Here is a 14,459-nt window from a genome sequence, read left to right on the forward strand (position 1 = left end):
AAATTATATATATATATATATATATATATATTAGTCTAATACTTTCCGGCCGTGTATTTGAAAATGTCTAAATTTCTTTTTTTTTTTAATCTTAAATTAATAAGTAATTTTTATTAAATTTGATAAAAATAAAATTAATAATTTTGATTCGTAAAAACACCATTGAAGTATTTTGCAAAAATGATAGAAGAAAGTGCATACATATCCAATTTTAAATAATAATAATAATAAATTTACTAAATTAATAAAAATAGCCTTAAACTTTCTATTTTTCTAGTTTTGGGTCCTTAAAAATTCAAAATTTTTAATAATATCCTAATCTTAAAAAAAAAAAATCTCAAATATAAATTGTCATTCGTTTGGGTGAAAAGAGTTAATACTCCCTTTCAAAAATATCTTTAGATTTAAAATAAATAAAAAATGCATTTACTATTTAAAAAGTAGTCATAAATTTTTTTTTAAAAAAAATTGTATTATAGATCATTTCCAAACTTAATGTTATTTTTTTGAAACTAATGGTAATAATATTTTTGAATTTTTTTAGTTTAAAAATCTTTTCAAAGTTTTTAAAATAGTTTAAGGTTAAGGGTATTTTTGAACTGGTATTTTTAAGATTTTTCTTAAAATTTTAAGAGTATTATTAAAACTTTTGAAAGTTTAAGGTATTGCTATCATTTTGTTAAAGTTTTGAAAATTTAATGGTACTATACTTTTGTTAAAGTTGGAATATTATTGAGAAAATTGAATATATTGGTAGCTTTGTTAAAGTTAAGTCTATCCGTTATCGTGTCACTTAGCGACGTATGCTTGAGCCTCTAGCTCCGATTTAATAAGAAAGTTTTAGAAAACGGGGCAGACAGAGTTTGAGAGAGAGTTTTAAAAACAAGATTTAAAAAATTAAAATCTGTGTTACATTTGTAAGCAAAAGTCAACAATTCTGACTTCATCGAGAGAAGTTTAAAGATATTTTTTAGTGTAAAAATTGAAGATATTTTTATTAATTTAGTCCGATAAATTTACCATAATATTATCAATTAATTTAAAATTTATTGAAAAAACACCAGTTACATTTTGATTATCATGTGATTATTAGGAATCATGACACTGAAATTAGTATTAGTTACTTATCTCATGATCTGTCCTTAGTGGATGTAAGATTCTTCTCCAAACAATATTCAACCGTAATCAAGAGTTTGTTTTGTTTTATTTCTTCATGTTTACATGACAACTATGTATATATATTTAAACTATTAATTTACAAATTTGGTCCCTTAATAAATAAATAAATAAATAAATAAATAAATAAATAAATAAATAAATAATAATAATAATAATAATAATAATAATAATAAATATATATATATATATATATATATATATATATATATATATATATATATATATATATATATATATATATATATATATTAATTTTTGTAATTTTAAATGTAATAATGATTTTCATAAGTCGGATGAGATTCAAATTTATAACTTTAAATCATTAAAACTAAACGAATATCGAAATTATAACTTAACCTAGTTTTGTCAATGTCCATTTAACACGCTCCGAAACGGGAAGAAATTTTGCATTTAGACACAAAATGGAGAGAAATTTCTCCCAAATGGAGTTGGGATGGAGATTATATTTCTTCTCTCTATCTCCTTCCAATTCACAGACATGTTTTTGTTCCTGCCTCTTTTAATATAAATATAAATATATTTTTTTGAGAGAGAGTTTTTAAATTTCGCTTACAAGCTCATACCAGCTCATACCAAGAGAAAAAAACTTTATAAATTACAATTTGGATGAGTCTTATGCCGTTTCTTTTATGTTTTACAAATAAACCGAAGCAACAAAGCTCTAGTAGAAATTTCGGCTTTCAAAGCTGCTAATTCATTGATTCTTTCACTGTAAAGGAGAGGGGGAAGCAAGCAGTGAGACAAAGGAGAGGGGCGACTGACCTCTTGCCTCGTGGCCAACTCTCAGGGTTACTCATTCGGATAGGTTCATCACATGCGTGATAATCGTTTAGTCGAAAGATTCCTTCTCCTTCCTTCACGTATTCATTTAAACACTGATCTTTATTTTATGTTTTACAAATTGTCTTCCACATTTGTGTGATTTTTGTAATAAGAAATATTTTTTACATCTAGATTAATTTTAATTTGTGAATATTTTATTTTATATCATTTTAGTTATTTTGTTTGCGTATTTCAGTCAGCTGATTCAACTATTAACTTATTAATCGAAAAAAAAAAAATCAAATTTTTGTATATTTAAAATTCATATTATTAAATCTTGTTGTTGTAACCTTGACATAGATGAATTTTATATTAAAATAATTTGATCAATAAATAATAAAGTAGACAGATTCATTCCACATGAAAAAAATTGACACAAAAGTATTTATATTGAAAAAATGAAAAGTATATATTATTTTATTTAAATGAATAACGAGAGAAAAATTCTTTAAGAATCTCATATCCACTAAAATAAATAGAGAATTTTAATGAGATGGAGAACAAATAAGTAGCAAATATAAATAGAAATTATATTTTAAATAATGTAACTACACGTCAATCTTCCTCAGGTAAATACTTTATAAATACACTATATTTCAATATTAATAAAAAAACATAACTAAAACATTTTAAAGTTATTAAGTTAACGTTATTGTTATTGTATTGAATGAGTTAAATTATAAAATTATTTAAAAAGATATTTAACTCGCTTATAAATTTTAATACATTTTCCACAAAGCCTATTGACTTGTTCAAATTTTTTATAATAGAGTAATTAATGAAATATAAATTTTCTTTTATAATCAAGTAATTAATGAAATATAAAATTGGATTTTAAGCGATTAAAAAAAAATTATTAGAAACAAAATTAAACTGTTAATTTAATGACTAAATTAGTAATTTTACAATTTTAAGAATGTTTGGATAATTTCATATTCAAACCAATAATCTTTTTTCTTTTTTTTATTTACTCAGCGAGCGTATATATAAAAGGAGATTAGCGAGTAATATAGAATTATTACAGTAGATTTTTGTATGGAATCTCACGGAAAGCTCCCTCACTCCACCATTTTCAAAATTCACGAAAGAAATCCATTCATTCACCACAAATCGCGCTGATTTTCTTCCGATGCTCAAACATTGCGACCGTGAACTCTCAACTCTGTGTTTTTGTTGCTTTTCAGCCGTCAATAAGCACCGGTAAGCATCCATTTTATTTTATTTTTATTCTTCTTCCTTGAAATTTCTATATATGAAAATGTTTGGGGGATTTGAATCTCCTCATCGAATCGTCGTCTTCAAATTTCTGCAGATTTGGAGGTTATGTTCTGTTTTAGATTTGTACTTTTGACTGAAATGGATTCAATGGCGTTTTTTGAGTTTATTTGTTTCTTAAATGCGGGTTTTACCTAATTCTGGTTGAGTTAGGGTTTTGCTGCGTCGGTTGTGCTGAGAGTTTCGTAGCCGAAATGGAGTTTGATCCTTTTGACGGATTTTGCGATTGAGGCGTGAAAATGTTTATTACATTTGTCACCATATCAAGAGCGCAGAGCTTTAGTGTTGTTTCCAAGCATTCCTGTTTTACTCTTATGGAGTAATGGTTGGTTTTTGTAGAACAGATTGCGGAAGTGAATGGGTTTATTTACTGGTCTTGATGATGCGCAGCACCTCTTCCTACAATCTGCATTATATTTTATAGTACTTTTTGATTTTTGTTAATTTTTTCGAATCGAATGGTGGCTACCTAACTAGGATATAAAATTTCGTTGATAAGAACATTAGTTGTTTGTGTTCGCACATCGAGTTGTTCGTATTCTACGAGACAACTGTCCAACCCAACTACATTTGTTTATCATGTATAGCTTAAAATTCTAAGATTTTAAGAGTTGGGCATGGTCTTTTGTAATTTGGTGGCAATGGGAAGAGTGAGTTAGACAAGAATTAGTTGCATAGTTTGGGATAGGATCAAACCTCTTGATAGTTTGATAAACATGCATACATCTCGTCACATCACTAGTGAGTAGCGTTTGTCGAAACAGGAGTTTTATGTTTGTACCCATTGCTTCACATGACCAATAGAGCACAATTTAAAGGTTGAAGGTTCAAATCCCCCTCCTTTTAACACTATCATAGTTTCTGTAACGGCCTAAGCCTACCACTAGCAAATATTGTCTTCTTTGGACTTTTCCTTTCAGGCTTACCCTCAAGGTTTTTAAAACGCGTTTGCTAGGGAGAGGTTTACTGTTCTCCTCCCCAACCGATGTGAACTCCATTGAAATTAACTTAATACAAGTTGATGGAGAGTCGGAAGTCGATGAGAATTTCGATGGAGTTCAAATTTTCCCATTGGAATTGTTTAGAGACCTATGTTTGGGACGATTATCGGGACGGGGAGAAACCCCTTTGCTTCATATTTCCCATTTGTAATGTCTTTATGATATGAGGTCATTTGTGGCTTCCGTTTTGTTGCCCTAAAGTAATTCTTAATCATTTTGTATTTCCATTGTTTGATTAGGCGAATACTCGGAATAATTTGTCCCTCAAATTGATTTGCATGCTTATAAAGATTTGAACAGCTCTCCACTAGGTATTATCTCTTTATCTGTCTGATTTTCCATGTGTTTAAAATTTATTAATTGGTTTAACTCGTGTGAAATTGTAGCAACGATCTTGATTTGAGTCCGTTGTGCTTCGGGCATGGTTTGGAAGCCTCGGTAACTTAGCACGGAGAATAATTCAAGCATTGTGCTGTTATGTAAAAGTTGATTTGCGTTACATATTCTGTATTCGAGTCATCTGAGTGAGGCCAATCGTTATACGAGTTATGAGTTGCAACAAAGATGAAGCCGTTAGAGCAATGGAGATTGCTGAGAAGAAGATGGAAATCAAAGATTTCACCGGGGCTCGTAAGTTAGCTCTCCGAGCTCAACAGCTAAATCCTGATGGGGAGAACATTTCACAAATGCTTATGGTTTGTGATGTGCATTGTGCGGCAGAGAAGAAACTGTCTGGGAATGAGATGGATTGGTACGGTATTCTTCAGATCGAGCAAACGGCAAATGAGGCGACAATTAGGAAGCAGTACCGGAAGTATGCTCTTCTACTTCATCCCGACAAAAACAAATTTATGGGTGCTGAAGCTGCTTTCAAGTTGGTTGGTGAAGCTCAGAGAATTTTGTTGGACCAAGAGAAACGTCGATTGCATGATATGAGACGAAAACCAACAGTATCGCATCGATCTCCACACAAAGCTGCTTCAACCTTTGATGTTGGGGTTCAAGCTAACTTCAGAAACAACTTTACAAGATTCGTTCCTCAACATCAGCCCCCTCAACAGCACGGACACTCGGGGTTCGGTCATAATCATGCTACTTTTTGGACTGTCTGTCCATTTTGTTCAGTGAGGTATCACTACTATAAAGAAGTGGTTAATAGATCACTTTGCTGTCAGAATTGCAAGAATCCCTTTGTTGCATATGATATGGAACTTCAAGGATCTCACCCTCGACCCGCGTATAACTTCAACCAGACATCATTTTTCCAGAAGAAGAATTTCTTCAATCACAGGGCGGAGACGGGACGCCCCAGACGCCCCAGAAACTCTCGGTCTGAGAAGGATAGAGCAGAATCTTTTCAGAGGACACGCAAAACTTCAGGTGGTGCTGTGGGGAAGTTCAATACTAAGAAAAAAAGGAAGCAGAGTTCCGAATCCAGTGACAGCTGCGATACTGGAAGTAGCTCCGAGTCTGAAGAGAACGTCATTACTGATGAAGTTGGCAGAAAGGATGTTGGACGCTCTGGTGAGCATCGTCCACGAAGATCAAGTCGACACAAGCAAAAGATTTCTTATGGTGAGAATATAAGTGACGATGATGATGATGACGACGACGACGACTTTGAGATCACACCAAAAAAATCAAGCAGAAGAGTACCATCCGACACTTCAGATGACGACATTGAAGAAGTATATGTGGATGATAGGTCTGTTGATGTGGATAATGATCAGAGGGAAACAAATGAGCCAGAAAATAATCGCACTGAAGGGAGTTCATCACGGAGAAGCACGGGAAGTAAGAAGGCGAGCCAAAAAGAAACAGCAGATAAGAATGTTCCTCAGAGAAGAATGAAGTCAGCTGGTGATCCCGAGCCTAATTTGCTCGAACGTCATGATCCTGATTTCAACGATTTTGATAAACTGCGTAATCGGGACTGTTTTTCTCCCGGGCAGATCTGGGCTATGTATCGTGATATTGATACCATGCCTCGATTTTATGCTCGGATCGAGGAAGTGTTTCCTTCGGAATTCAAGATTCAAGTCACATGGCTAGAGCCAGAAGCAACTGATAAAAAAATGCCAATTTCCTGCGGTGATTTTGTATTTGGAGCAACTGAAACCATGACAGATTGTGGTTCGATGTTTTCTCATGCTGTTTCTTGGGACAAAGGCGGCCGTAAAGACAGTTTCAAGATTTTTCCAAGAAAAGGGGAAACTTGGGCTCTCTTCAAGAACTGGGATAAGAATAGTCAATGTGATTCCAACAGCGAAGCCGAATATGAGTTTGTCGAGACATTATCGGAATATACCGAAGAAGCTGGTATTGACGTTGCACTCTTAGCTAAAGTGAAGGGCTTTTCGAGTCTCTTTTGTCGAATGGTCGATCACGAAGGAAAATCATTTCGAATCCCTGCAGATGAATTGTTCAGATTTTTGCACAGGATACCTTCGTTTCCACTCACAGGTGACGAACGAGAGGATGTTCCAAAAGGTTCTTTCGAACTCGATCCAGCTGCTCTTCCCCCCAATATTCCAGAGATCGCCATCCCCGAGCATTTGAAAGAGATGGCTGGCGAAACTGATCACGACACATTGAAGCCCACGAAGCGGCCTAAATGCAGGGAGGCTGCTACTGATGTTAAGAGTGATCTCTCGTCTGAGAGCGATGATGATTGCGCACATGTAGCCTCGTCGGGTGAGGCTTACGAAATTCCAGATCCTGAATTTCACAACTTCGACGTTGACAAATCTTCTGATAAGTTTAAGATTAATCAAGTCTGGGCACTGTACAGCGACGAGGATGCTTTGCCTAGATATTATGGTCTGATCAGGAAGATAACCCGGGAACCGAAGTTCGAAGTGAAGTTGACGTGGCTCGAGCCCTCTGCACTGCCAAGTGACGCTATCGAATGGGATGACAAAGATATGCTGATTTCTTGTGGGAAGTTTAGAACTCAGAGGAGGACTAGCATGCACTGCTGCAATTCCACTGGCTCCTTCTCACATCTGGTTAAAACCAATTCTTCTCCAAAGAATGAGATTTCCATCTCTCCTAGAAATGGTGAAGTTTGGGCATTGTATAAGAACTGGACTCCAGAATTCAGATGTTCAGATTTGGATAAATGTGTATACGATATAGCAGAAGTCATCGACGAGGACGATTTGCAAAAGGAAGTTATGGTCTTGGAACGCGTCGATGGTTATAACTCGGTCTTCAAGGCTCGAGCCAAAAACGATGGCTCAATGCTCACTATGGTAATCACCCAGGCCGAGCTTCTACGATTCTCCCATCAGATTCCTGCTTTTCGGTTGACTGATGAGCGGGGTGGTAGCTTGAGAGGTTGCTTGGAACTTGATCCCGCTGCCTTACCGGTATATTTTTTTTCTTGACTCGATTTCGGCTAAAACGCTGTAGGCCACAATTCCTAATAACCCCAACCGAGCCTTCGTGCCGAAAACCAAACCGTTTTCGGAGAAGCCTCGGCAAATCGAAGCTCATTTAGATGAGGTCTGAGGAGTATCCACACTGGAAACACCATGTTTTTTATGTTCCACTTCAAAGGACGTGCTTGGATCTTATCTTGAGCTGTCTGGCTTTGGGAGAAAGCTCATAATATTGGGTTTGTGCAAAAATTTTCATTTTATTGTTGAGGATTACCCTTGATTTTGGTGTATGTAGCTAGCTAGACTCATTTTTGTAAGGAAAAGATGAATTTCTTCATCATTTTTTTTTTGTTTTTTCTCTTGGGGGAACTAAACATTCCTCATAAGAGTGTGGAAACTTCTTCTTAGTAGACACGTTTTAAAATTGTGAGGTTGACGGTGATACGTAACGGACCAAAACGAACAATATTTGCTAGTAGTGGGCTTATGATGTTACAAATGGTATCGAGCTAGACATCGAGTGGGGTTGGAGAGGGGAACAAAGCATTCCTCACAAGAGTGTGAAAACCTCTCCCTAGTAGATGATGATGATGCGTAACGGGCCAAAATGGACAATATCTGTTAGCGGTGGACTTAAGCTATTGCAAATGGTATCAGAGATAGACATCGAGGTATGCTAGTAAGGACGCTGCCCCTAAGAGGGTGGATTGTAAGATCTCACATCGGTTGGAGAGGAGAAACTTTTCTCTAGTAGCCGCATTTTAAAATCGTGAAGCTGACGGTATATATAATGGCCCAAAACAGACAATATTTACCGGTCGTAAACATAGTCTATTACATTTTTCTTTCCTAAATTTCAATCTAATTATTTTTCAATTTAAAATTAAATTAAACTGTCTTTATTTATCATTTTTTTTTCATATTTAGAGAAATCATATTATGTCGATAAAAATGTAATGTTTCTAAAATATTGTAAATTATCTTTTATTTAATTATTATACTTTTATATCTTATAGTATATATCTTTTTACAATGATATTTATATATTTATCAATATTAATAAGCGACCTTTAAATACGGATATTTTTATTGAGGAATTGAGATGAATAAATAAATTTTTTTAAAAATATTAAAAAAACGGAAATAAATTTAATTTTTTAAACAAAACAAAATAGACAGCTGTCGACTACCTCTATAGTATAGGGAAGAGTAACGGCTCGCTGACGAGGACCGATGAATTCCACGACCCGCAGCTTTCGGTATATTTTTGTAATTAAAAAAAAAAAAAAAAAAAAAAAAAAAGGAAAATTACCTTTTTCATTTTGGAACTTTCTTCTCTTCGGTGAAAGCCCGCCGCCGAGATCAGATTTAATACTCTCACTCTATTCTTCCCTCCAAAACCCTCACAGTCCCTTTCCTCTTCCCGCCATTTCTTTCCCATTCTATTCCTTTCCCCCTTAATCTCTCTTCCGATTAGCTAAACCGGCGCCGGCAAACTATTGCCGGCTTCGCTCCGTCGGCGATCTCTATTTGCTGCAGAAGAATTGAAAATGGCTTCATTTGGAGGCGATCGCGAGGACATTGATTGTACCGACACCGAAGTCTTTGATGGCCATCTTTCACCGCCCTCATGTTCTGGTAAATACCTTTGATTTCTGTATTATTTTCTTTTGAATTAGTGAAAGATTTGTTTTGATTGATGTTTTACACATCGAGTTTTGAATGTTTTCATAATCTAAGCCGAGCTTTGAGAATTGGAAGTAGTTTTTGTTTTTGATTTTGAGTAAGATTTCAATATCTCTGCAAGAAAATGAAAATCATTGTAAAGAAATGGTGAGAAAACGGGACCTTCATGATTGGATTTTCATATTTCCATGGCTTGATTTTAAGTATGGGATGAGTTTTTTCCTTCATTAAATACAAATTGGTTTCCTGTAATGCATAGTGGTTATGCTGAGACATATTACAACTTCACTTTGATTTATCTGGTGGTTTGAGTTACACAGGTGAGGAAACGGATAAGGCTTCATATTCTTCAGGAGCAGATCGTTTTTATGATGACGATTTTGAAACTCAAGTAGTAAATTTTGCTGGAGAAACTCAAGTCGTGAGTCCTCTAAATGATGAGTTTGAAACTCAATTAATGAATCCTTTAAATGATGAGTTTGAAACTCAATTAATGAGTCCTGTAAATGATGAGTTTGAAACTCAGTTAGTGAATCCTCTTGGACAAACTCAAGTGTTCAATGTTGCGAGTGAAACTCAAACTTTGAGTGTCTGTGGTGAAACCCAGCAACTTGATGATCCTATTCCTGATGGCATCGAGTGTATGGACTTTGACACTCAAATATTGAATGATTTTGATGATGAAATGGCTGGTGATTCCTATGAAGACGAAGGATCAAAGGGAACTGAAATTAATGTCGACAAAGATCTAACTGATGATGAATCAGCACAAAGTTTCTATCCATCCATGGAGAAGGATAAGGTTCAATTGAGCCCTCTTAGTGAACATGATGCGAGGAAGGATTTAAAGGCGCTACCGGACAAGTTGCCTGATAAAAAATGTAATTCAGGTATTATTCTTTTGATTGTCTCGTGTTAGATAGAACTCTTTTTTGTATATTTCGACCGGAGCAAAGTTCCAACAAGAAATTTGGTTTGTTTGTTTTGAGATGATAAAAGTCCTCTTGGGATGTTTTCTGTGCTGCAAAAGATGATTGTTTCATTCAAGCAATACACTTAAAGAAATACTTTATTTTCTTACGAGAGAAGTCTATTTACGTTCTTCTTTGCAGGGCCTACACGACTTTCTTCAATACGTGCAGCTTCATTGCGTTCTTCTGGTTCAGCAGCCCGCAGTTCTGCCTTGCAGAAAAGAAATCTTGGGTCATGTTCTGTTATGATTGACAAGGATATAGAAAAATCATCCATTAAAGATAATCATATTGATCAACAGACTGATCTTGAGCAGTGCTGTGAGAATGCTGGAGAATTAGGTAACGTGAAGTGCAGAGCTGGCAGTTCAGCAGTGAGAAAACTTTTTACGAAAGACATTGTGGGAGACTTCGGAGATCTTCACTCAAGTCGTGATGTTGGCGACATGAACACACACGAGTTGACTGCATGCGATGGTGATCAGTTGGCAGGCTTAAGCTATGTTGATTCTCAAGAACCTGGGGATTTAATGCAAGACAATGCTCTTGATTTTGTCGATAAGTTTCTTAAAAACAATTCTTTGGAGTTTGATCAAGGAGGGGGTACCCGTAAATTGGATGCTATCGTGCAAACAAAGTCGGTTCTTAGCCCTAAAGGGCAATATAATCTGGCCAACATTGTTAACTGTATGAGAACAGTTGGAGAATCAAGAGTTTTTGACTGGGACGATAATCGGGAAGATGAAGGAGGTGGGGATATTTTCTGCAGAAGGAAGGAAGAGTTCTTCACTGAACCTCGAAAATCGAAAGGAAGAATACCAGACTCGAACTGTGATAGCAGAGGATCTTTAAGTATCCCAAACATGAAATCAAGGTTATTTTGTTCTGATTCACGCCTAGAGTTGAGTAAAGGAAGCGAGAATAACGAGACAGCCCGAGAAGCCAAAGTCAAATGTAAAAAGAATCTATACAATAAACTGGATCAGCCGAATGACGGTGATGCTTGTAGGGTAGAGTCGGAAGATGACGGCATTGAGCCTAATCCGCAAGAAATCCCTGATGTAGGTTTTGATACTCAGATGGCAGCCGAGGCACTGGAAACATTATTCAATGATGAGAGTATCAATAAGCTAGTTAATAATGAAGCAAATCAACATTTGGAAAATAGTCCAAAGGATTCTTTTCGAGGCTCTCCTACTGGAAAGTCAAACACTAGCTCGAACACGAGGAAATCCTTGAAAAAGGGAAGTGCTTCTAGTTCCGGGGTTGTCCCGAGGCAGTCCAAGAAAATAAACCGGAAGTTTTCTGGAAATTTCATGAAGGCGTGTGAAAATGAGACTGTAAAAATGTCAAGGAGGAATAATAAGACAGATGCTGATGGAATCATTGGTAATGGAAACACAGGCAGTGTGCCGAGCAATGTTGCTAAGGTTTCACCTGTTGCACGTCGAACTAGGCATTCAATGACAGTAAATCAATCGAAAAAGGCTAAGGTTGCATCTGGTGAATGTGAGCGGTCGGTTACAAAGGTTGGTCCATTAATCAAGAAAAGAAGTGCTGATCGAGCCACTGGGGACCCGAAGGCAAAGAGAAGAAAACCTCGGGAGGCAGTTTCTAAGATACTTGTAACCAAGTCGAAAGAAGGCACTAAAAATGATGCAACAAGCTCCATAGGACAACGAAGATCGTGTGATATGTTAGCCGGTCAGGTAAGTCTATCTGATGAGTTAGTTGGACAATCTGTAATTAGGCGCCCGAGGTCTTGTTCCACGAGGAAAACACGATCGTCATTATGTGTTATTTCATCTCTTGCTTCAAATGCGAACTTGGAAAGAGCAGGTGCAGCTAAGGATGAATCTCCTAGTAAAAGACGTAAACCATCCGACACGGTTTGTTCTACTCCGCCTGATAATTGTAGGACGCCTATAAATGCCGTATCACCCGTTTGTATGGGTAACGAGTATTACAAACAATCATGCAAAAAGAGCCCCTTCAAACCAAGTCTTTTGAAAGAACTTCGTGATTTAACTGCCACGGGGCTTGTATCGGGACCTTTATCAACTGAATCGAGGAGGAGAAAAGATATGAACGACGTTCAAGTCTTGTATAGTCAGCACCTCGATGAGGACATAATCAAACAACAAAAGAAGGTTATTTCAGATCTCATACTCTTTACCTTTTCCACAAGTTGGTTTTTTTCAACTTATAATTCATTATCCTTATCGATGTTCTTTCAGACGTTGACTCGCCTAGGGATTAAAGTGGCATCGTCCATGACCGAGGCAACACATTTCATTGCCGATAAATTTATTCGTACAAGGAATATGTTAGAAGCCATTGCTCTGGGTAAGCTTGTGGTGACACACCAATGGATTCAGAGTTGTGGACAGGCGAGATGCTTCATCGACGAAAAAAATTACATCCTACGAGACGCCAAAAAGGAGAAGGAATTTGGATTTAGCATGCCAGGTTCGCTGGCGAGTGCTCGTCAGCATCCTCTTCTAGAGGTGATCTCAATTTCAATGTTTCACCACCTGCTGTATTTGGCCATTACCCCTCTAGTTTTTAAAATAGTAATCTCCACAGGGTCGACGAGTGTTGATTACTCCAAATACAAAACCCGGGAAAGACGTCATTTCGAGCTTGGTCAAGGCAGTGAAGGGCCAGGTATGTTTTGCCTGAACTTTTATTTCGTACAACAACCTAACATAGAGCGTGTTCATCATATCGTTTGAAGTGCTTATAAATGATTAGACGTGTTTTTTACGTTTATTGTTTAGCAAGTGCTTATCGATGATTAGAAGTGTTTTTCAACCGGGAGTAAAATTTTACTTAATGGTAAAAAGTGTTTTTACAATTTTTTTTCGATTACCAAAAGTGGCACGAGAAATTCTACGAGTAGATAAAAGACGCTTAAAAGTGTTTCCGTTACCAAATTTCTTCCAGAAGTAGTTAGTTGTATAATAAGTGCTTCATGTGCCATTCGCCAGGCAGTAGAGAGGCTGGGGAGGTCTATGCTGAAGGATGATCAAATTCCAGATGATTTGTTGGTTTTGTCATGTGAAGAAGATTATGATATGTGTATGCCTTTTCTTGAAAAAGGTTGGTTCAGATATATCCTTCTCTTTGTTTTTTTAAATTTATTTTTTCGTCCTCTTACTTTCTTCGAGTGACGAGGTCAGCTTATGATTTAGATCAGAGGTTTCGAACCTCTAATTTCTTGGTCAAGGGTACATGCTAATTATTGAGCTACGCTCACTTTGATGGGTTTTCCCCTTTGAAAAGTTAACCTTTTTGCTTGCAGGAGGTGCAGTGTATGGTTCCGAGCTGCTGCTTAACGGGATCGTAACTCAGAAGCTCGAGTTTGAAAGGTCAGGTTTTTTATCATTTGGTAAATTGCGCACATAAAAAATAAGCTGTTACTAATTCTTAAAGTTCTGAATTGGTTCAAAATTATCCCTTGCCATTGATTGATATGAACACAACTTAGCCTTCAGCCAGTTTGGATGGAAGTTGATCGTTAAAGTCAAAATATTAATAATTTAGGTTTTCAAAACCTTCCCAAATTCACTAATGGCTCAAATTTCGATAACAATGGTAAAAAGTAGATAAAGAACTAGTTTTTATAAGCTTAATTTTCGAAAACTAAATTTCAAATGATTATCAAATGGAACTAGACAATGGTAAAATGAATATCACATCCATCCTAAGCCAAACAATATTTGATACTCGTTTCTTAATTTGTTGAATAACTTATGCAGGTACCGTCTTTTCGTAGATCAAGTCAAGAGGACTCGTTCGACAATATGGCTCAAGAAAGATGGCAATAAGTTCCATCCTGTTACTAAACATCATTAACTTCTTTACGGGATGTTCTCTTTCCGGTAGGTGTTCGAGTGTGTAAATTATAAATTATAGTTTTCATGTGCTCTATAATTTAAATTCATTTTAATGTAAATTTTTAGGGCGTTAGAGAAGGAGACATACATTATACACTTTTGTATGTCATAAACTATGTAATATAACCTTATATAACTTATGTGACATTATATAACTTATGTGACATTAATGTTGCAATGTTTTTATTTCTTATGTATTAAATTTATATCATCAAGATTGGT

The 14,459-nt window shown here is 35.9% G+C and overlaps 2 protein-coding genes across 3 annotated transcripts; both read left to right on the forward strand.

Annotated features, from left to right (window-relative positions):
• Positions 1–3,037: 3,037 nt before the first annotated feature.
• Positions 3,038–8,021, forward strand: LOC111778982 (uncharacterized). 2 transcript variants are annotated; one of them, XM_023659001.2, is made up of 3 exons: positions 3,038–3,222; positions 4,538–4,609; positions 4,685–8,021. In XM_023659001.2, exon 3 carries the CDS (start codon positions 4,847–4,849, stop codon positions 7,685–7,687), a length of 2,841 nt encoding a protein of 946 aa, XP_023514769.1. In that variant the 5' UTR covers positions 3,038–3,222; positions 4,538–4,609; positions 4,685–4,846; the 3' UTR covers positions 7,688–8,021. The 2 variants fall into 2 exon arrangements, with proteins under 2 accessions (XP_023514769.1, XP_023514770.1); XM_023659002.2 differs by lacking the exon at positions 4,538–4,609.
• A 990-nt stretch (positions 8,022–9,011) lies between these two features.
• On the forward strand, positions 9,012–14,423 carry LOC111778579 (uncharacterized). The gene is made up of 8 exons (XM_023658488.2): positions 9,012–9,319; positions 9,688–10,257; positions 10,480–12,488; positions 12,576–12,845; positions 12,925–13,005; positions 13,329–13,440; positions 13,643–13,709; positions 14,100–14,423. The coding sequence occupies exons 1-8, from the start codon at positions 9,232–9,234 to the stop codon at positions 14,194–14,196; spliced, it is 3,294 nt and encodes a 1,097-aa protein (XP_023514256.1). The 5' UTR covers positions 9,012–9,231; the 3' UTR covers positions 14,197–14,423.
• Positions 14,424–14,459: the final 36 nt, after the last annotated feature.

This window comes from Cucurbita pepo, chromosome 17 (assembly GCF_057944985.1).
Source record: "Cucurbita pepo subsp. pepo isolate OVF chromosome 17, ASM5794498v1, whole genome shotgun sequence".
NCBI lineage: Eukaryota > Viridiplantae > Streptophyta > Magnoliopsida > Cucurbitales > Cucurbitaceae > Cucurbita > Cucurbita pepo.

Bases quoted from the DNA above. Each gene is read 5' to 3' on its own strand.
- LOC111778982 (XM_023659001.2), top strand. From the start codon at position 4,847: ATGAGTTGCAACAAAGATGAAGCCGTTAGAGCAATGGAGATTGCTGAG.
- LOC111778579 (XM_023658488.2), top strand. From the start codon at position 9,232: ATGGCTTCATTTGGAGGCGATCGCGAGGACATTGATTGTACCGACACC. The intron at 10,258-10,479 runs GTATTATTCTTT...TCTTCTTTGCAG, and splicing joins TGATAAAAAATGTAATTCAG to GGCCTACACGACTTTCTTCA. The intron at 13,710-14,099 runs GTCAGGTTTTTT...TAACTTATGCAG, and splicing joins CAGAAGCTCGAGTTTGAAAG to GTACCGTCTTTTCGTAGATC.